We start from the raw sequence: 23874 nt of genomic DNA, 5'->3' as shown, positions 1-23874 counted from the left end.
GAGGGCTCATGACCCCTGTCAACAGGTCAGGTTGAAAAACACAGGTGGGACGGGGGTCACACATATGTATGCACATGGACACCATTGGTTCTTAAACAAAAGCTCGAACAAATGCATTCATGTATACATTGTGAAGTGTGATTTAATCAAAACGCTATATTCATCACAGGTTCAAAAAGCTTGGAGCTTATCCGACTTCGGCAAGTTTTTATAATCCTTTCATAATAAAGGGAAAGGATGAGTTGGAGCAGCAGATCAGTAGAGGGTCTGTTATTGTGCAGATGTACCTGAATCCTTGTTGTTTGACCTGACTCTGCATGCTTCATAAATTCACCTCTCCCAATAAGCCCTCAGATTAAGCTCTCAGGCTAGCTATAAACACAGCAGCGGTGTGACGTTACACAATACAAGGTGTCTGTGAAGTGAGGAGAAGAGAGAGGGGGGAGAGGGAGAGTGTCGGCTTCTTTGTGTGTCTCTCTACATCCATGGGCTGCAGTCTGTGTTGCAGGGGTATGTGTGCGAGCATTTGGGAGCACAGCTCATTCCAATGGCGTCAAATATCGGCACTTTGTTACTCCCCTCGACGTCTGATACCAACCCACAAGACACCCTTTAAGAACCATCTGTTTCCAACTTAGTGATTCTGTTGCCTGGACCTGAGTAAGTGTTTCTGTTTAAATTCAATATGTTAACCAGGAATTTTACAAGGTGCGACTGCGCAATGGGCTACCCCATCACACGGTCACCTCTCGACTCCTAACCCAGTGCATCAGAAATTGGGGCCAAAGCGTGAGTATTGTGACGAGTTGGAATGAGAAGGTGTTGGGGACCAGAGAGGGCTGACATATCGCCCTGTGAACACGCGGATGAATTTTGAGTGAATGTCAGTATATACAGGAGGGAATGGACAGGGCTCTGGAAAGGCTGTGGCACACGGATACTTTTATCTGCATGTTTTTTTAATTACTTTACAGGCGGCATCACATTTTCCAGAACTGGGATTAAGCCCTGGAAGCTCATACCATCATGATGCAGACAGCTTGCCTGTACCCCCCCGAGTACACTTACACAACCTGTGACCTTTTTTCCTTCTGCACAAACATGTGGCTTATAGCAAACTGATGAGCAGCGCTCATTCATATTCCCTCACACCCGTCTATTGTTGGTTGTAGTGCCACCAGTCACCAATGCCCCCCCCCCCCCCTTCCCAATATTTCCGTGCAGCTCTTGTTCTTCAGGCCCATTACAGACGTTGATGTGTTCACAGGGGAATTTATAAGCGGTGATACCTGATGCATCGCCAACGATCATGCTGACTAATTACACATCGAGGTGCCCAAGCATTGGGGAGCTCTCAGGGAAGGCAGCTGAATCCATCTTCTTTATGTATGGAGACAGACCGGCTGTTACAGTGATAGTGGCGCCTCTTCGTGCTTGATTCCTGCTCTTTCCCGGCGCAAAGCTCTCTAGCTCTTTTTTTTTTTTTTTTGTATGAATATATTTACACTGGAGAATTTAACAGAGTGGGTTCGAAGAATCCCATCAACTTGGTACCCCCGTGGTGGGTGGAGGACCACGAGGAGAAGCCCCTGCAGATAATCTAGATATTGCACAGGCCTCCTTTGAACTGCCGTGACAAATTCACCCCTCGTTAAATCCCAACCCCGCTCCCAGTCCCTACGCGATGCAATTTCCATTTGTAGCACTTTGAAAAATATATCGAAGTGCCTTGCTGTGAGTTCTTTAATTTGCCGGAGATCTTGTCTTCGCTGATCTTCTCCCTTTCCACTCCCCAGCACTTCATCTGTCACACACAGACATTTGGTAATATACAGGCCAACCCTCTTTCTAAGATTGATGCTTCAGTGCGTGAGAGAAGGGCAATAGGTCCCTTTGTGTAGGAAGTGTATATGGACACAAGCAGTCTTGTTTTATAGCCTGGGTTGTGGCCCATTTTCTGGATCCCCATCTGGCTCCCACTGCCCCCACTGGTTCCTGTAGTCCGGTGGGGCATGTTTGAGATGCTGATGCTAGCTCTGGCCGTCCTTGGAGGGTCAAAGGGAAAAATGTACGAGTGTGTTTGTTTGGAGTCAGCTTGGTCTTCTCTTTGACCAGCCTCGGGGATTAAACTAATTGCATGCATTGGACTGCCCAGATCTATGTTTGGTCTTTTCCCACCCATTGCAGCCTCGTCAAAACTCTCACATCCACATAAGGAGCCGGGGAGATGCCACGTACTGTATTTCCACATATCTATTAGTAGGCATATATTAAGGAAAATGAATCCAGAATTGCAGATTTGTTTCTTTTCTTCTTAATTGCTGTGTGGCTTTATGAATGTCTTTGGACATGAACATGTCTTTGGGGGAATCTTGAAACCGTATATAGCAGTGTTAGTCATACACAAACTAATGTATTTACATCACTATTGCATGCTACCCTTGTAGTTAAATGTAATAACATCTTGTATGATAAAAGAGAGCACATTTGGGTGACTCCCATCCTTCATCAGCCTTTACGTGTTGTTATAGGTTTGTACATAAAGTCTATGTTGCTCTGTTGTTTACAGGCTTCAATTAAGTCATTTCATTTCTTCAACATCGCATATGCTATTTAAGCAACCTCATGCCAATATATAGGGAACATTGATTTTGTAATGAACAGTAATAGAAGGACTTCACTATCACCCCGCACCCTAGAAGCATTGGCCACTTCACACCCCAGTGAGCCACTTAATTGCCCACATCCACATAAAAGGCCTAATGCACGCTCCCTGCGCTCCCAAACACATAACGCTATAGGAATCAAATGGACTATAACTAATACAATTGATTTTGATCAGGCAGTACGGATAACGCCATAACCGCGCCTCGCCATGTGCTACTCAGGGGTAATGCACAGAGATCCGTTCAGCCTTTATGAGATGCTATTTATTGTGCTTTTAATGATGCTTGATTGGCAGCATGTCCTAGTGCCCATTATCATCAGAAGGATGTGCTCATTCTAATCTGCAATTATCACCATAATTGCGCCCAGAATCCTCTGGGCCCCAAATAAGCAATCACTTCCACCGCTGGCGTGCCACCTGTAAGTGCTCCTGAGGAGGACACGCAGAGTGACAGGGTAACAGGTCCTGGCTGACTTTGTCTCCTTCCCTTTCCTCACATACTCTTGATTAACCTTTCCATTTTTTCTCCCAGCGCCTTCATGCCTTTATCTCCCTTTTCCGTTCCTCACCCTATCCATCCCACTCCCTACATCCCCGAGCTCCCATCCCCTCCCAGCACAAATTCCTAACCTTTGGTCACTTTCATCCCTGTGGTATGCATAAATACAGGCCCATTATCAAGACGGTTGTCTCGCCATAATTATGCATTTTGTCATGTGCTGCATCTGTAGCTGGTGATAAAAGGAGAGCCTGATTAAGCTGAGGGAAGGCTATTGATTCCTATTGACAGGGCCCTCAAAGCCCTTTAATGAAGGGGATGTAAATGAGAGTTTTCCACAGTGTTTAATGACTGCGTGCCATAAAAAGGCCAACATTCTCCTGCAGTCTAAAAGGGACATGCATCACTCACAATGGTGCACGAGGGACACTTTCAGTCACAGGGATGTTCAGGAGCGAAAGAAAAAGCACATTTAGATGTCAGTCAGGTATTCAAAAGGGAATCATAACTGTCAGATCAAAAGGATCTTCGACACAATTTAGTGGGGTGTTAGGGTGGTCAAGTGAATTATTCAGATATGAAAAAAAGCATCAGTAGAAACAGAGTAATGTTCCAGGTATTATTCCAGAGTGGGGGCTTGATGAAAAGCACCTCCAGATAACCACTAAGGGCCTGATCAGACAGAGACAGGCGTTCGGTAAACCGGTGCGAAACACTTCCCTCTTATTAAAATCCATTACAAAAAGCCGTCACAGGCTGTTAAAACGCGCTCTGTCTGATCAGGGCCTAAGCGTGCGTGGACAACTAGTCCCACCATCTCACCTCCTCTGTCTCCCTCTCTCTCTCTCTCTCTCTGTCCCAGCAGTCACATGGCTCCCAGTAACCACGACCGGATACAAATGCTGAGGAACGAGTTCCAGCAGGCCAGGCAGGAGGACGACGTGGAGGACCACAGGCACGCCTACAGCTTCAACCAGTCCTGGGTGAGTGTTTGGATAGGAGCTGCGCTCCAGCAGAGTGGCGCTGAGCTGCACACGCCCAGATACACATGCTCCAAAATACCCCTACACCCAGAACTCAGTGATTCCCCCCCGATGCACCGCTGGACTCAGCTTATCTCCAAATCCACCGGCAGCTTAATGGCTTCCTTACACTCAAATAGTTTAATTCTTATTGAACTTATTTCAGTGACTATCTACTTATGACACAACCTTACTTTGATCAGAGTTGGGCACTACTCAGTAACAGCATAATAATGCAACGGGCCTTTTTTTCTTCTTCTTTTTTTTGCAACTAAGCACTAACAAATCAAGATTTTAGTATTTCAATGTTGCTAAAAAACATTAAATGTCATTTGTTATTGGTATTCACATGATGAATGTAGCTATTAATCAGTTAATTTGAACAAATATACAGTAGATTAAAATATATTACAGTAGATTTTATTCTTTCCAATTCATGCTCGTGATAGAGAGCGAGATAAACCCCACTGAGCATGAATGTGAATTGTTTCCTGCGATGGTTCCCAGGAGAAGACGTTTTGTTATATATATCTGCAGACTGCAATTAAGTAGAGTCATAAATTCCTGCATCCCGGGATCAACTATAATAACAATCTTCCTTGTGAAATGAATAATAATTGATTTCACACAGTATGGAGCCCAGCACAACATGAAGTGAATCGTCTGACGCCGTCATCCTTTCGAAGCGTCAGCGTTGTACGGCTGCCAGACTATCTGACTCATGTCCCGAAAACTTTCGGTCAAATTTCTTGGGACTAATTTCCGACCTTTGACCTGGAACTAATTGCTAATTACTCACATCTGTTTGTGCCTTTTCTGTCTCGGAACTATGACACACTTACTGTATGGCGTAAAGGGAGAGAGCCGATGAACAAGGGGAACATTCGATGACAAGTGACTATTCAGGTCTTTGAATCAAAGAAAGGGGTGAGACAGTGAGCCACTCTGTTCATTTTCATTTCCATTATACTTGATTAAAGGGATTTTTAAATTAAGAGTTTTTAAATTAAAATTTGAGGGTTTTTTTTTAAGCCGTTCTCCTTCTCTGTGATTGATCTCTACCAACAATGGGATTTACTCCTCATAATTGGAAAAATGTAATCAAGTTAATTCCTTTGTTAATTCATTCAGACCTGATCTCATATTCCTTCCTGCTGTGCAACTGCGCCAAGAGTTTTTAAGTAAAGAAACACTTTCATCTTTCCACATACCCTTTTATATCCCTGATGATCTCAACATGTGGTGCCGCTCACTTAACTTAATTTTGTGAGGAGGGATATAATTTAGTGTTTCCCAAACTCTCTTTCTGAGGACACATTTTAAAAAACTAAAACTTCACGACCCAATTCACAATAAGTCTGGTCTTTTAATCGTGAAAATAGCAAATTTGCGTGTAAATGAATGTCCCTGACCATTTTTACTGCCATTTCCTCATCACCTTATATTATCGAACAGGTAAACCAACCATTTCCAAGAGTTAACTGTTTGATAAATCGCTACTTTGTATTATGCATGTGTTAATGACAGCATATACACATTCTAAATACTCATTGGATGACAATGTATTTAAGGTCAACCGTCCTCTTTATTTTAACTTTGACCAAACAATTATTGAGCCAAACTTAGCAGATGGAGCAGAAACAATTTGCCGTTTAATGGCCTCCGACCGACGCAGCTTTTTTTTGACTTTTTCCGGCCTAGTTGTAGAGTAAAGAAGTCTAATTGTTTCACCAAGCAGAGCGATTTTCTAAATTATGGGTCAGAGTGTCAGACCTTGAAAGTTAAAATATTTGGCATCCAATTATCAATGACAGTTTCTCAATGAAATTGGTTTGGAGTGGAGGTCGGGTGTGTCTGGGGTCTTCTGCTGTTTTTCCCATTGCCTGACACCATGTGTTATTACAGAGGTTTCCTTCAGTGTTCGTCCTCCCGATGGTTGAGAATCACTAAAAGCGGACTTCTCTCGCCACTGTAGTCCTAATCTCTCCCTCTTTCCATTCTCGCTCACAAAGAGAGAGGTTAACTGTTTGTTCAGCACTAAGCAGTCTCAGTCTGTCTCTGAGCTCCTAATTGCTTGTGATTGTTGACATTGTTGAGCGTACCCCCACTACTCCACTGGTAATAAGATATAGAGCCAGCCCTGGAGTATTGAAGTCTATTTTATTAGTCCCCTTTCATGTTATTTTAGTCCCGCGAACAAGGATTCACAATGGCAGAGCTTGTTAGGAAAGATACAGGCGGCGCGCCTGTATGCTATCTATGTGTTAACAACGATTAGAGGAACTCCAGGGAAGTCCCTCCTTAGCGTCATCCAAAAGCAGGATGGAGATGGCTCTGTTCGTGAAGAACGCTTTGATAAGACAAACCAGGGGAAACTGTGGCACAAATGTTAGGTTACATGTGCGACCGTTGTGTGTTGGTGAAAAGAGGAAAATAGAAAGAAAAGGCCTTCAGAGATGCACAGGCAGAGGCAGAGGTAAGAGGTAAAAATAAACTTGTATCCTTCCCTTGCAGATTCCATTTCAAAGGCATATTTTTAGACCGGTTAGGAGCTGAAAACTCTGTATAACTTTCAGAAAATTAACCCGTTTCATTTAACTGTGTGTTTTATAAGTGCAGTGCATTAGCATTTTTTAGAAAGAGTGTAAAACCTACTAAAGCTGCTTTTTGTACAGAAATTGATGTCTTTGGTTTTTACAATTTGCGCTCTGAGTCATCGCTGAATGTTGTCTGCAGTGATGAAAGTGAAACCTCTGTGACCCCCCCACTCAAAAACATTCAGTGAACGTAACCATGAAAAGGCGAGATGCTTCAGAAGGCAGTTAAATGCCTACCACATCAAAGTCTGCAAAACTGCACTTTGATGCGCGCGGCCCCTGAGTACTCAAGGTTGCATCGTGATGACTTCCACACAGATCCACGAGCCAGAACAGGAGCTAGCATCTCAAGGCATGGCTCAGATCTAATATTTATACTCCATATTACTTATAAACAGACGGCACCAGCTCAGATTTGCTTATCCAAATATTGTGATTACAGTAATATTGACGAAGCAATCTCAAGGTCCATTTAGTAGCTGTTGTGGATCAAATCACATGATCTTCATCAGGCAGATGGAGTTTTCCCAGATGTCATGGAAAAGGTAGATGTTCAAATTTCCATTTTTTTCCGGAGCACTTCCGAAATTGCCGCGTACAAAACCATCTCACACCCATTTAGTAGCTGTTCTGGAGCTTTCGATCACACTGCATGACCTTCATCAGCAGATGGTGTCTCCGCAGTTGCCATGGAATGAAATGTTCAAATTTGTATATTGTAATCTATTGAAAAAGCCGCATAACAGCTACTAAATTTACCCAGACATTTTGTCAAAAGCTAATTCCGAGTTAGAAGAATGAACTTTGAAACTCAAGTAAAACTGGTACAGATTAAGCCAGATTCTGGCCCCAAATTGGGGCAGAATATTTCCCAGATCAGATGGTTTGATGTGCACTCTGAGTGGGGGTCATAATACCCGACTCATTGCCTGAATCAATGCAAATCTGGTCATCCGATCATGCCAGGACGCATTAACTGTCAAGTCTGTACTGTAGGTCTCAAATGTACGTATATCGGATCTTGCGCACATATGGATCCTATCAGTTAGACCACATGCCAAGGTAGCCTATAGCTCGCGTTGACTTCCGATCTCAGTGAGGTGTGGACAGCATGTGGGCACAATCCGGACAATTTATCAAATGTATAGGTCTCCATCATCTTCTCCCCCCATAGGGGAGTTCTTCTCCCGAGGACAGTAAAGGGAAGAGAGGAGGAAAGCTGAGTTACTGCTGAGGAACACCCATCATTCCCTTATGTTGCCCTGTCAAAGTAAAAGCTTTTAAATAACAAAATAACATGGGACTATTATTGTGAACAATTTAGAGGAAAATAAATTAGCATAGCTTTGTTAGTGGGTATTTTTACAAATATGTCCAATCACTATTCCATCTGGCAGGCCTCATTGAATTGACAATTGTGGACTCGTGGACATAGCTGAGTTACGATCTGGAGCACCCGATGACAAGAGTCACATTTAAGAAACAAGCTCAACCACGGCCAAAGTTGCTCTCCGACAATCTGTTTCAATCTGTTTCAAGCACGACCAGAAATTCTGGTCGGCTGTTTTGCAGCTTGACCAGTTCCACGCTCCAATTTCCCCTCCCGGCTGATGACAAAGGATCCGTTACAAACCGGAGTGAGCTTGTTTCAATATTATTGGAATGTTTCACATGTTGTAGCTTTAAACTGTAGTCTTGAGACTGCTGTGCTATTAAACTGAACTCCTCTGAAGAACAGACGGACCAGACTGTTTGCATCTTCCAGACATCTGCTGCTCCCATGTTTTTCTTGTTTTCTTCTAACTTTCCATTCAGAGCAGAATTGAACAAAGTAGCGCTGCATTTTTCTCTTTGTCTCCACTTTGGTTAGGATGTGGTCGTGTTTTTGAATTGTCACTGGACAAAACCGACTGGGGGTTCCTTGCTTTCTTTTTTTGTGTGTGAGCTCCGTGCTTGTCAACTGATCCGTACAGTGTGAGCTTAAAAAAAATCACAGAAAGGCCCATTAAAACGTGTAGTTTGGGTTCACATCACATGCAAGATGAATTGTTTGCCCAGCTTAAAGTCATATTAATATTTAATTCAATTATGTGTTGCTTAATAGCCCCCGGTGTCCTCTTCTCTTAAAAATATATCACCTCATAGAAATGTTTCACTTCTGTCGTAAAAACAGCGAACGTCCGATAAAGTGACGGTCATAATGAGGAACAGGTACCGCAGCGTGAGGTGCGAGGCTCCCTCTGTGTGAGTTTGACCCCCGGCTTGTCTCCGGGGTGTTGGAGACTGAGCTCAGGTATGTCCGCTGTGAGCACCTGTAATGACAACGCCGAGGTCAGTCCTCGAACCCCCGGCTCCGCCTTAATGGAATAATGACCAGGACGCGAGAAGCCCTGTCTATCATGCTGCCCCCCCCCCAAGCCAACACACACAATTAGAGCTGGCGTGTTTTCTCTCTCTCTCCCTCCCCGCCGCTCCGTGAGAGGGGATTTCCAGATGTTCATCATAAAGCGCTATGTATTTTCCAAAGACTCGCTCTCTGTCTGCGGCAATGAAATCAATTTGTGCTGTTGGGTTTGAAGTGCCAATGAGCATGACCACACAGAAGAGTGTGAGCGCCATGCTGGTACCTTGGATCAAACGCAGCAACGGCAGCCTGTAAAGCCCTTGTTTATGTGAATTCCTTTTGATTTTTACTATCGCTCTATCGGCTGCATTTGTTGTGTTTATGGAATCTCGGGCTCCTGTGAATGTGGCGCTCTATGTTTGTGGGGAGTGCGGCTCACTCCTTCCTATGCGATCATGTGACGACTGAGCCGCTTTTAGCAGCAGTCACTTGACTTCCCAGGGCTGGAGAGTTATTAAGACAACACAGCTCTGTAGCGTGACAGTGTGTGAGTCCCTGGCTGAAGCCACTCTAATACATGGAGTGTGTTGTGTGATGCTGCCAAGCAGGTGCTGCATGTATATGTTTTAACAAAGCCATTTTGTGCATAATTCCACGTACTTGCAAGTGAATGAGCATTTTAACAGTTTGACCACTCAGATCGTGCAGAAGAGGACCATAACATACTGTAAAAAAAAAAAAAAAAGCAGCAGGGAAATCCTTTGTCATTGTCGTCTTGCTACTATCTTATTCACCAAAAACAACCTGCCTGTGTTTTACAACAGCAGCTGGATCTGTCGATCGTGGTGATCTTGATCGATCATTTTCCTTCAGCTTCTTTGCAGTTTCCTTCGGCAACGCTAGCTGTCGAGATTGCATCGCTGATATATGATTATGGATATTTCTGTTCGCATGGTTTACTGATCTCATGATTACAACCGCCATAAGCAAAAGGACTTCATGCCAACACATTTGAACAACATATCGCAGCTTGTTGGGAGTAGGAAATGTTTTTTTCTTTTTATTGGAAATGCAATGCTGTTGCATTGTTCAAAACACATCTGCAGTCAGAAGCGTGCCTGTGCACAGATGTACGCATGCCTGCACACTAAATATGCTTCAATACCAAACCTGTGTGTTTGTGTTCTCAGATAAGATAGAGAGCAGCGGGAGGAGAGGAGAACAAAGCGATTACACTTCTCTTACATCGACATCATAGTACATTTCAGCACTATTACCCCACACATTCATCCACAAAGATAGCTTCACGACAAAGAGATAAGACTCCCAACATTTCGTTATGCCATTTGTGCATGCTGTGGAGTCCTGAAGTGATCTAGAGATAACCAGCCCGACCTCACATCCACCATGGTTTCCCGGTCTTGGGGACCGGGGGAAATGGCAGACCACACCGCTCGCTTTCGGATGTGTACTACGCCCGGAGCCACACATCCCGGCGACCACAAATGGACTGGGCTTGCTTATAATAAATTGGCGGAATTGGGTTCGAGGACTTAAAGAGAGAATCATTATCCAACTGCCCTTTTTTTGTCAGGATGTAATGTTTCGCTACCATTCTCTCACTTTGGTCTCGCTCTGTCTGCCCATTAGCAACTTAAATGTCTTCCATATGTCTTGTTTGTGTACAACAGAGGGCTGCTTTCTCAAAACTGTTCCCTATGCGGTGTGCTACAAACACAAAGCATCATGAGGAGTGTGGGCGGTAAAGCCACATGTGAGTGCTGACCCATCACAGCAACCCGCTTTGATATCCGAAAGGTCCGTGACCGGCTCTGAACCAAGAAATATTACACCTTGGAACTTTTAAAGCTAAACGTCTTCCCAGCTGCTTTCCTGGTCCCCGGATTTTTGATAGCTGCAAATAATTTTCATAATTACGCCCCCCGCCCCCCCGACTCACCGTCTGTGAATGCTCTTGTTTAAACAGGTGATTCCTTTTCTGTTTTTTCTCCCTTGCCTTGTCTGCGACACCACCGAGGACGCAGGGGAGCGATAAAAAGCGTGCCGTATCGACATCATTTTTCACATTATTGGATAAAAAGGAACACGGACGTCTCTTTGATTCGATTTTAACAAATGTCATGTTTTATATGGCATTGTATTCCGGGCCTAACATGGAATAATCTGATTCTCCTCCCCTGGATAATGACATTACGCTGACAGATTTTCTCTCCTGGCTATTTCTCATGCATTTCTGCTGGCATGGCGTCGCCCACCTCAACCCTTCAGTTTCTAAACCGACGTGTCAAGCACCTCCGGATTCCTCACCACTTCCTTTCAAATCGCATTAAAAACCTTCAGTGTGCGTGACTAATTATTTTCTCACCACCACATTTGGCCCCAGTAAGATCATTTCTCCCTTTCCCCTCACTGTTCATCTGATATTCGTTTAGGTGTTCTACACTTTCTGAGTTGCGGGGAACGTGTTGTTGCAGCGAAACCTGAAACATATGAATCCAATTCACTTCACCCACGTGGAATACTATTATTTCTTAGGACTTGGAGTGCTTGAGAAAGGACTACTTATTGGCGCTGAGCGAAATGTAATTGCGCTGTTATTGCAGCTGTCCAAGTGAGGAGGAAAGCAGCCGGTTCGACAGCACAAGATGTTTCCAAGAAGACAGTTTTGCTGACAGCCTTCCCATCCGCCAACTCACCTTTTCCGCATCAATCCGATCTGTCATGTACTATTAACGCTCCTTTACGCAGATTTTTCACATGTCAGAAAACGGATTCTTTCGACTCTGTTCAGCTTTTAAAAACACTTCAAATTGTGAAAACTGTTGTTTAATATCTACTTTATACACACTAACCGTCCACGCCTGCCGACTACATTACCGTCCGAAGCCTTATGAAAACTGACACTTGGTCAAGCCCCGCTTGCAACACCTCCTCAGCTCTCCTCTGTTTAATTGGCTTGTCATGTTCTTTCATCAGCCAGCTCGTTAGCGGTGTGCAAGTGTTGAGGGAGATGATATCTCCATGTCAACCTCGCCGATGATCAGACAACAAACACACACACACACACACTCTGGCGCAGGTTAGTGGTGCGTAGTCAAGTCACACACAAATCTTGTGAAATGAAGCAGTGGCTGGTGATACTCATCTATATTTTACGTCTTCAGCATACTAGTGTTCAGAAATACACAGCATACGTTTAGCAGAACATCACAAACAGAGAGTGGAGAGAGTCGTTGGCAAGAGCAGAGGATTGTAAAATCCAAAGGGAAAGGGCCAACAGTAATGTGGCCAGTGCATTGTACCCTTTTTTTTCAGCCATATCGTTATTTTAAAGTATTATAAAGTGATATAGTCAGTAGACCTGAGAGCTAGATTATCCTGCACACTTTGCACAATTTTGCACAATTTGTGTCGGACACAGGGATCGGCCTTGGGACCCATTTTATTCCCCATATACATGCTGCCACTCGGGGAGATTATCAACAGTTTAAGCAACATCTGCTGTCATTTGTACGAGAATGACACCCTGTTGTATTTTTCATTTTAACCGGATGAGCCTCATGAAATTTCTCGGGCAAAGAACTTTTTTAATGCCGTTAGGAACCGGACGGCAAATCATTTTCTGCAGTAAAGTGCAGATAAAAGTGAGGTTCCTATGACCTTTACTCAGCTCTGAAGACACTGTGAGATGTGTTGGAATAAGTTTAACTTGTCAGGAATTTATTTTAAGTGAAGTGTTGATTAACTCTTAAGGTTAAACATAACCCACAATACAACACTCATTATGCAACACTTAATACGCAACGGTACAATTCAAAGAAAACATCTGCCGTTAAATGTAAATGTCAAGTCCTCAAAGACAACCCCAGTACGGTTGCTTATTTTAGACCTTTGCTTTCATTGATGGAGGCCTCGTTCTGGATTAATTATGCTCTACTAAACCAAGGATTTGTAATAGATCATATTTCTGTGAATTACGCCTTTTAAGAAGGATCTGGGGACTGTTCATCCACTGGCACAGGTGCATTGTCATGATGAAATCACACCTACTCACTACCTGTTCCCTGAACGTATAGCCCAACACACAGGGGGCATCACACTGACAAACCAACTGCTGCGCTGAGGGAAATATATTCCATCATCTAAGTGTGTGTGTGTGTGTGTGTGTGTGTGTGTGTGTGTGTGTGTGTGTGTGTGTTTGCTCTGCTTCCAGATTTGTGTCCAAAGACAGTAAAAGAAAAAGCAAAAAGAAACCAAAATGGTTGACATTTCTGTGTCTTAACTGAGCACATCTTTGACTCGTGTCATTTGGTGGATGTTACAGGTGAGCAATGGGATGGAGATGCCGAGCGGGCGCCATTCGGTTACAATTGAGACTCAGCAGCAGGAGGACAGAGATGGTTTCCAACAAGCACAGAGACAGTACAACTCGCTGCCACGGTGAGACCTCGCCTCCCTCCTCCTTTCTTTACTCCGTCCGTCCGTCTCCGTCCTCCTCTCTCGCTCCCCTTCTCTGTGACTTATCACGTTCTCCCTGCCCTTTCTCAACCTCTTCGTTTTGACTTTTTTCTTTTCGATTTCCATCACTTTCGTTCCCCTCATATTTGTCCCTCTACACTTTCTTTAACGTATCTCTTTGGTTACAAAGTCAATCACCACAAAGCCACTTTCAACTCATCTCCAGACATTTAAATGATTCCGAGCAAAACTCTTTGAATGGAATCATTTAATGTGATCACTTGGAATTGTTTGACTGATATATACTTCCATTAAGTCAATGTTGACCCTGAGGAAGTGGTGACTTTGTCACAGGCACCACCCTCTCCGTCTCTTCCAGTGTAATGAATGGGAGCTCCAGTATCATGCTTTTTAAAAGGAATTTTCTCTTGCCTTACACAGCTTGAGTTCAGAGCTACAACCGCTGCTCTTCATCTTCTCCATCTTCCTGTTTCGATTCTCTCGCATATTTTTCAAAGAGATGCCAATAAAGCTTACCATATCTTACATCTGGAGGCGTAGGGGGAGGGAGAGAGTTTAGTATGGCTATTTGCATTTCCTGACTGTGCTCTCTACGTGTGCGTTTGTGCCCCTACCAATCCTCTGAAGCTCTCTAATCGCACTTTAGTCGATGCAAATTACAAAGCCAGCCGGTGCCGGTGGACAAGTTCTACATTTTGTAAGTCTTACATCCTTAAAGAGAAAGTCACCAAAGACACACACTCTGTACTTTGATTGACTGACAGATTTAAAGATATAAAATAAACATCGTTTCCTCTCTGTGTCAAATATTTCCACATAGAAAACAATCCAGTTTTTGTTTTTTTTGCATTGTGAAATGTACAGTGTGTTCTAAAATGTTGAAAGTGAAGTCTGATTTATTTAAGTTTGGCTGCCTTGCCAGTTTAAACAAAGACAGAACAATTAAAGTGTGTGTGTGTGTGTGTGTGTGTGTGTGTGGTCTTTTCATTTTCTTGGCCAGAGTAACTGTGCTCTCCTGTGATTTGAATCTCCCCCTTGCACAAACAGCAATCATTTTCTTCATAGCCCTCCTCCATCGCTCTGCTGTCTCTGAACAGTCACGGCCGGGTCGATTAAAAACATGTTCCTGTCCATGGCTATGGATTTGCGGTCCACATGGACGCATAATCAATGCTGTCTGTAGAAGCCCGACCGATCCGTGCATCCCCTTCATAGGTGTTATCTGCTGGCATCTCATGTGATGTGACAGTTGCCCCCGGCCCTCCCCTCTCTCGCCGACTTCCTCCTCTTGGGAAAGTTGGTCTGGTCGGCCAAAAGGGCCCGGCGAGGATGGCCTTTGATATGCATTCCTCTCATAATCTCATTGCGTCTTTTGGCAGAGAGTCGCATGAGCTCAGGCTTGACGTTTGACCCCGGCTGAGGCTTTTCAGAGCTCGTGTCTCGGCACTGCCCCTCATTAAAGAGCTGAAGTCGTACATCCCCAGATTAATAGCCACGATTCCCTCTAACTCCATCCACCTCTCTTTTGGAAACCCCTTCACCCTGTCTTTCTCTTCCAAAACAGGCATCTCGAGCAGTCAGCCGAAAAAAGGGGACATTCCCTCCCAAAGAAAAAAAACAAAAAACAACTCCCTCCCAAAGAGCTTCTAGAAGAAGACCATGGTAGCTGGTTATCTGATGACGGCCAGGCTTAGCCGGCTGTCTGGGATCTGAGGATTGGAAGAGCACTAATGAAGGCTTGTTGTCGGAGCAGGATTAGTGGTGACAGGCAGTGGAGGGGCGAGAGGGGGCCGGGAGAGTGTGTTAGTAGGAAAGAGAGACCGCTGATTAGCCTGAAAGGGACACACTCGCAACACACAAATACACACAAACACACACACACTGAATGCGGTCAAGATAAGGTTCTTAAATCTGGCCTGAGCGAACTGCCAGTAGCTCCTCCATCTACCCATGCAGCGCTCGCAGTTCGCAGCCAAAACAACATCATTCCGCGCTATAACGAAAACATTATTCCAGATTTGTAGACTATTTATTTGTGCAATGTTGCAGCGATTGTTCCACTGCCCGTTTCATGCCGTTTTTTCGTTTTTTTTAATCATTTTGTGTCCATGCATGTGTATGTGTGCTCTCTCTTCCTCCTCCTCCTCATAAACTCTGATTCTTCCCAGCTGTTTTAAAGAAACAACACTGCGGCCGCAAACGTCTCTGCGAGCCAACTTCCTGGCTTTGTTTGTTATGTTCTGTCATTCTAAATTTACCCCGCTCTCTGGCGTGATGCATTTTCCCATCCCCTCCCTTCTGTAGATGTAACTAATCTACTTTGTGACATGCTCTGGCACAGGAGTAGAGGTGATAAGAGAGCCGACTCCCCCCTGACGCATCGATCACGATCGCATTCCTGTGGAACAATGCCATTTCTGCTCTCCCCTCATCGCACCCTAAGACTTTCCCCTTAAATCTCCCGTCTTTTCTTTTTCCCGTCCTCACAAACCGAAGAGGTCACGCTGGAATCTCGCGCAACAAGCGGTCCCGGGTCTCTCCCTCGCGAGCGGTGCTGGCTGCTCTGTGAGCCAAGCCGGGGTGTAAATGCGTGGCGGCTCGCCCAGACAGCAAAACCCAGATACGGAGCATGTGGTGGGGCTCTCTCTGCAGTCTGTCCCTGCAGCTGCCCCTCCGCCAATTACCCACGTACTAAACACGCGCTCCGCATGCATGCACACACACTCAGAGCCGAACGAGGTGATATGTTTGTGCTGCATGTACAGCACATACATGCGTACACGTTTGTCCTGGCGTGCATAGATGTAGACCGAAGCTCCAAAGGCTCAGATACTGACATCACAGTGACATGTGCTTAGATATTGTGGACCACTTGGGCATTCATTAGTAATGGTGGAAATGTGAGACTTTCATTAGAATAACTCAGAGATGGAGATTTCAACGAACTGGCTAGAGGGAAGAAAATACAGTAATTCATATTTTTTACTATTTGATTGAAAATTGCAACCTCAGGCAAGAACATTGTTTTTCTTGTGCTGGTTATTTTTGAGATTTTGGGCTATTTTGCTTCCATGACAGTGGACTCAGACTGGTGGAAAGAAAACATCCAAACTACACATGTAGGTGTTTATTCTAATACGTTGTCGATTTACATCAGTAGATTTCTCTTGAATTAATCAAAAGTTTGTGTTTTGCCTCGTTTATACAAACGTCACATTTCAGAAAACTTGTAACACACAAAATAACTTCTTAATGTAATGTACGATGTACCCTAATCACCGATAGTGGCTTTCAAATGTATGGAATTTAAAATACATATCTTTTAAGTTTCGTTGAGTTTTTTCTTACTCTGAGCCAGAAATCTCCACTTCAGTTGCACTTAAACGTTTTTTTTGTTTATCTATAATTCATAGCCTGATTTATAAAACATTTTATTTCTACTAACATGGCTGTTGACAGTATTTTCAGATGTATGGGGTGATACAAAGAGATATCCAAAACTCCCTCTGTAAGAACTCTAATACGTCAAAATGAGTCTTTCTTCAATTTGGTTCTTGCGGTTACCAAGTGGTGTCTCTGTATCCGCCCAAGCCCCAGGGTGTCGTTCAGGAAAACACTTTAGCTACGATGTATCTTAGGTGACTACTTGTATAGTCTCCGTATAGCTATGAGGTCCGCTCTTAAGTATAAATCAAGCTTTGGAGAACTTATGTTCTTTTGATATAGTCAAATGTATCATCTAAGTCATTTTTTACCTGTCAAGCAACCTAGCAGTACATATAAAATAAGAAATCAAGGTGCAAGGTAGAATTGATCGTCATCATCTCTATTGTGAGGTTTCAGTTGTAGAGAAAACTAAATCTTTTGTGTTAGAAACAAAAGTGCTTTGAACAATAAATAGCCCGTCCTGTCTTGAGACTGTCTGCAGTGAGACCCGTCCAGATAAGACATGCAGGCGTTTCTTCCTGAAAGCATGCTGGGTCCCTGTCTCCCTCTTCAGGCTCGTGTGCCGTGAACTCAAAAGCCTTTTAAGCGCTCAGCGGGTCAGCGAGGTGTGAATGGGATTTCTCTTAGCACCCTCGACGCAAAAGACACTGTCACAGGTTCTACCATCGCACGGCGGGCCCTTAATGGATCCTAATAATGGAGGAGCAGCCTCAACACTTTAGCCAAAGACCTGGCAGTTCCCAATGACAGCTTTCCGGGGCCAATTTCCAGAAAGGGGAGTACGTATGGCGGAAGGCATGCTTGGACGTTATTATTTTTTTTTTGTTTGTATGAGAGATAATACGCGTGCATCTCGGGCTGTCCTGTCAGTGCAGGGTTCTGGTGGGCAGACCGAAGATGAGTAGAAGGCGGATAACGCCGCGAGGCCTGCCATTACTCTGTCTGTGGTGTAAGTGCAGCCGTCTGCATCTCCAAAAAAGTAGTTAAATGGATGAAAGCAGCCATTTTTCTCAGGGAGGTTTTAACATTTGTGTTTGTTTACAATGTGGAACTAATAGTGCTGTGGGCATTTTTAGGCTTCCCCCGTTTGTTTCCTGTCTCTTTCTTGTCCCCGTGTCCCAGGATTCAGTGTAATCATGCAGCAGACTACAACACGTCTCCCTTTGTTCCACTCGGGTTGCCTTCAGTATTTTAACTCAGCGCTACGACCGCCTCCCGCCTTTTAATCCGGCAAAATGTGAAAATGGCCACATTCTCTGCTGAAGTGCAGCTTCTTTTGAATTCCCCTTCAATAGCACTGACCCGGGGGCCGCTACGGACAAAAAAGCAATCTTTTCTGAGCGGTTGCTCTCCTACTTTGGTCTCTTTAGATTCAGGCGCTGTTTAAGGTGACTCACTCAACAGAGCGTTTGACCTCTTTACCTGTCTCTGTGTGTGTGTTTAGGCAACCTCGAAAGAACCCCAGCACGGCATCCCAGGACTCGTGGGACAAGGTGTACATGCCGCCGGAGGGATTCCAGACACCCAAAGAGAAACCCCGCTACTCCGGCAGCCATGGATCACGTAACGGCTACCTGGCCACGTCCAGCTTCAACGCCCGCGCCCTCTTGGAGACCCAGGAGCTGCTGAGGCAGGACCAGAGACGCAGGGAGCAGGAGGCCAACAAGACCAGGCCGCCTCCCGCGCAGGAGAACCCCAGCGGCGGCACCCACGACCACGGCAGAGACCACGCTCAGGCTCCGGGCTCTGCCCCGGTGAAGGCCCCGCCTCAGTCCAAGGGCCCCTACAGACAGGACGTACCCCCGTCGCCCTCACAGCTCGCCAAGCTCAGCAGGCTCCAGGGTTCAGAGAAAGGGAGGCTTTTTTACTCCTGAGACAGTGACGAGACTTTTGGGAGATTCGGACTGATTCTAAGAAACATAAAGAGGGAAATGAGTCTGTGCGCTTAATGAAATGCTGAGATACAAAGATTTTTATAGGACTGTTGACAGAAAATGTTAATATGTAAAACTAAAAAAAAGATTTTTTTTTTTGTAATGATATTGAACCATTATCCTTTTTAACTAATTTTGAGATGTTTTACTGTCCAGAATCGCGATCGTCTTAACTATGTGTAAAAGTGCCTTCTAGTCCATCGACTGTTCCCCTTCGGTCAGCATCAGCATCCCTTCTGCTTTGCTGGACTCAGCTTTGAGCCATCCATCTGATACATTCACAGCGGCCAGACATCCGACATGCCGGCAGGGATCTCAGTCGGTTACAACGCTGGTGTGGATGAGGCTTTATTTTTGCCGTTCATGGGGACTTTGAGTACGCGTTCATGTGAGTGTGTAGTTCGTGTGCGCGTGTGCGTGCTGGCAGGGGTTGGCATGTGGTGACAAAGGGCGGAGTGTTTAGCAGCTTGTGTGAACTGTGGAGTCAGAGCTGGTGGGGGGGGGTTTGAGCGTGACCGCTTCACTCCACCCTCGTTGTCCCCTTTGGTTTCAGATATTTACCCAACCTCCTTCCAGATCCACCCACACCCCGGTATACAATACGATAATCCTGAATTCTCTCTTCCTCTGCTGGCTGCTTTGTTCTCTTCACACTGTCACCCTCAGCATGCGGCCATCTCGGAGGACAACAGCTTTAGATCTCCTTTATCCCCACCCTGTCCCGCCCACACCGGGAATCCAGCAGTGTAAACGGGGTCAGGTCTGGGTTATTAATTAATGGACCTCATTAAAAATGAATGGGCCTTTTTCGTGTGTGTGTGTGTGTATGTTGTCATGTATGACGAGAAAGGAAGAAGCGGCGACCTTGCCTCGCGTGGCTCTGGCCCCGTCCTCGCCTACAGTGATTCGGCTGTAACCGAAGCCCGCTGGCCTTCGAGGTGTCTGAGTTGTTCCTCTGAATATTTCATCAGGGTGGTTTCATGGGAAACCACATCACCTCTGCAGTCTGTTCTCAGTGCGAGACCGCCCATCCATCGGGCCGATACAATAGTGCTGATTTTTGTTTTCCTTGTCTTGATCATTTCCATTGGTAGGAAACCACTGGGAGGTCTGTTTGTGGTTCAATCAATAATTACTGGTGCATTGTCAGTGTGTGTGTGTGTGAGTGTGTATATGCGTGTGTGTGTGTGTATGTATGTCAGTTGGGATGATATTATCATCGAATATGGGAATGCATTGCTGCATGAAATGATCTTTCCCCGCTGCACAGCTGGCCCAGCAACACTTCCCCTGTTGGAAGTCTTTGTCATGCAAATGTCTGCATGTAAAACCTGGTTACTCGTATACATGGCCAAGACTTCTCTGCCTGGGGAAATCAGGTTTCTGTAATCCCCTACCCCGATTATGGAAACCAGGTTTCTGGTTTACACGACGTTTTATGAAAAACGCTGGAAAAATCCAACCGTTGCCTGGTTTCTTACAGTAAGTGCATGTAAACACACCGCTGACTGAAACGAGTGCAGGAAGCTACAAACAATCTGGAAATGTATTTTGTTACCAGTCATAGTTAAAGTTAGTGTGAGGAACTTTTCACTGGTAATGAAGCAGTCTCAGTTTAATACTGAGGCCTGTATATGACTTGCACAAGCAAACGAGTCCATCAGTTATTTTTAATGCTTGCTGTCGGTGCCACCAGGTCGGATTTGAAAACACGAAATCCGACAAAACCCTGCAAGTTCACCAGAAACTCTGTCAGCTCAGACTCCAGCGGGGCGTCCAGCAGCGACCAGCCCCCTGCGTACACGCTGCTGGAGGCCCAGGACGTATTCATGTCCCATTAATAAACATTCAAATGACTGTGTGCATCTAAAGCTGTTATTTCCAGAGACCTCGGGGTCAGGACTAAGAGAAGGTTCCTGTTTTCTAGTCGTTAGGAGTAGGATCTGGAGACTTACTGCAGTGGAGGGTCTATGGGCCTCACGAGTACATGAAAAAATATGTTCTCACACATAAAAGGGAATGTGAAATACAGTTCAGTATGTTTGTTTGTCTACCAATGTTCCAGTGTGTGTGTGTGTGTGTGTGTGTGTGTAGGTGGACATGTGTTTAAGTGTCTGTGAACGCTGCCAGTAACTGGATGCTCCAATATGTCTATGAATATGTCTTGGCAGCCACATGAACCACTTGGCTGCTGAGTGGGAGGAGAGCAGAGGAGTAGGAGGCAGAGAAGATGGGAGGCCTGACCTTGCAGATGATTCAGTCAATGGAGTAATCACAACTATTCCTCTGAGTCTGCAGCACAAACACGAGGTTACCAACTAGGCTGCGCTCACTTTGGCTGTCTCTTCTTCTTCTTCTCTTCATGTCTCTCCTTCATCTGTCACTTTCACATGTTTGTTTGTTTGTTCTTCTGGGGCAGAATCAGACTGGGTTTTGTTTGTGTGTGTGTGTGTGTTTGAGGGGGGGGGGGGGGCAACTCTGACACAGAAGCGGTTTTAACTGACGTTCCCATGTTTTATGAGTCCCCATCATGAGCTGGGGAGGGGTTCAAGTGCCTGCAATATCTTAACAGGTTTTTTTCTCCTCGTATGCAAATTTGATAATATCCCATAATGCACGTTTATTATTTCTGTTGTGTAGTTGATGTTTGTGCAGCGCCTCTGTGACACATGGATTCTTCCCATCAAGCTATTGTTTCGGTGGATTTTTCTCTTTTTTTTTTTTAATCCTGGGAGAAATGAGAAAATATATTGTTATTGTTCCATTGTGTTTTTATGACCATCCCTCATTGTGTTTTATTATCCACAATATGGTACTATGGTGGTAAAAAAAATGACTTATATGTAAGCACAGTGCAATTTTCCTTTTTACAACATTGTATCATTAAGAACGGTTTCTGCCATTCTCTGTACATACGATATCAACTTTTGTTTTTCAGTGAATAAATTAAGGGTGGATTCAAATTCTTGTAACAATAATTTCCCTTGATTGTGCTGCTTTAACATTCACTAATGGTGTCTCTGCTTGTGACACACCAGTGAAATAAGATGCATAATTAAAGGAAGTAAATGTTTTTTTTAATAACTTTGCTTCTTCTATACTGCAGTTTTTAAGATATGATATTAAGGATTTTAGGGGCTCAAAATGAAACCGTTTGTTTCCATTTTTTCCCCATTGTAATTATAAATCTGCCTTGTGTCTTTCAGATGTATTTAGTTGAGTAGATGTCTTAATATTTTTAGTCATCTGGTTGTCAGATCCTTCCTCATACCTTTAACAGCTAAAAATGAAATCAAGAAAAAGAATCCAGGTTTTCTGAACATTTCTGCTCTTAACTGGAGGAATGTTACAACAAGTTGGACCTCTGCAATAGCTACAGCTTTCCATTGGCACCAGCTCAAAATGTGGCTCCCACATTTGTTGAGGTGGCCGTGAAAAAGTCCGATCAGAACACATCCTCCCTGTCTCTCCATCTCTTTAATCTCCATCCCTGATAGGTCAGTGTAGCGGCTGGCGGGGAGGTTTCGCCTCAAACTGGCTGAACTTCTAATAACATCTTCTGGTGACTCCTATGGTGATAAAGACAATAGTAAAATTTATGATGTGCAACTCGAGGGATGGGGGGGGGGAGAAAAGCAGGTTTTAGGATTTGGCCCTGCATCACAGAGCTCCTGCCAGATCTGTCTTCATCCTGAGGAAGGGAGAGGCCTTTGAAAGAATCAATGTGGTCAGAGTGGAAATATACTAGAAAGCACATGCATCCGGGATAAAGACACCCACTCGTCCATACATCAGCTTTTGTGGATACGGGTAAGAATTAAGGTGAAGAGGATGAGCAAACCAAACTGTGGGATTTTGCCCAGACTGAATGGACCGAGAGGAGCTTTTACCCTGAATAATACCTCGAGGGGGAGTTTAAACGCACCGTCTCTGAAGTAACTGCATTTGAACTACCCTGCAGAGCCACCAGTCCCATTTCCTTCAATATTACCTTTGATTGAGTGTCGATAGAGCAAATGTAGAGGAATGATCCTGCGTTTGGTCCAGTCTGCCTTCACAGACTGAAGCCCCGAGCAACGTTTCAGCTTTCACCTTGGTCACGTGCAAAGAGCTTTTATCGACAGAATGCTCCCCGAGGTGTGGCACGAGAGAGGGGCGTCGTCTTAAACCACTTTTATATGCTGTAGAAAATGAGCCCCTCGCTATTTTGATCTGTACACATCAGTTTATAGGATTTCATTATATGCAGATGACATCCTTCTGTTCTTTACAAAGCTGGTCAGTCAGTGCCAATTTTGTGTAGTATATAAGAAGAATATTGAGTGTTTCAAGCTATAATGTTAACTTGTGGAAACGTTTTATAATGCAATTATACCCTTCAGTCCCAGGCCAAAATCTGCATCAATACTTCTCAGCCTCTCAAAGCCGCTCATTAGATTCAGATATAGAATTATTGCACATTTTTGTTTGTTTGAAAATGGACATTTATTTTGTGTGAATAGTTCCATTCAATATTTATAATGGATTATATATAAATGTGGAATTTAGGTTTGCCTGGAAATAAATGTTCTCAGAATTCTGAATATGATAACTTGTAATAATACAGGTTCAAATCACTGATAAAGTAAAACAAATATTTACTAAATGTAACTTTTACTCAGGTTTGAACTCAAATACCACCATGTCACTAATCTTACTGACTTCCTCGGGCTCCACGGTCAACTCAAAGAATGTGCTTATTTACAAAAGCATTATAACCAATAAATAATAGAGGCAAATAACTTTTTACAATCTCTCCCCTTTTTGCCTTAATATTACATAAGGAGAGGTTACTTGCAGGCACGATAGCTCTTTTTGCCTGGA

At 44.3% G+C, this 23874-nt stretch overlaps 1 protein-coding gene across 5 annotated transcripts in view; it reads left to right on the top strand.

Moving 5' to 3' along the window:
- The window catches only part of LOC306712399 (partitioning defective 3 homolog), a 305150-nt gene extending 283182 nt beyond the window's left edge, over window positions 1-21968 (top strand). For 4 of the 5 annotated variants that reach the window (XM_079181659.1, XM_079181658.1, XM_079181656.1 and 1 more), the window contains 3 exons: window positions 4030-4150; window positions 13476-13591; window positions 18522-21968. In XM_079181659.1, the coding sequence (XP_079037785.1) occupies window positions 4030-4150; window positions 13476-13591; window positions 18522-18951 (667 nt within the window). In that variant the 3' untranslated portion in view covers window positions 18952-21968. The remainder of the gene's footprint in view (window positions 1-4029; window positions 4151-13475; window positions 13592-18521) is intronic. The other variant, XM_079181657.1, reaches the window with a different exon arrangement.
- Window positions 21969-23874: the final 1906 nt, after the last annotated feature.

The sequence above is a fragment of the Pholis gunnellus genome, assembly GCF_910591455.1.
Source record: "Pholis gunnellus genome assembly, chromosome: 20".
NCBI classification, from domain to species: domain Eukaryota; kingdom Metazoa; phylum Chordata; class Actinopteri; order Perciformes; family Pholidae; genus Pholis; species Pholis gunnellus.
The sequence above is the reverse complement of the archived record's forward strand: the minus strand, read 5'-3'. Positions and strand labels throughout refer to the sequence as shown.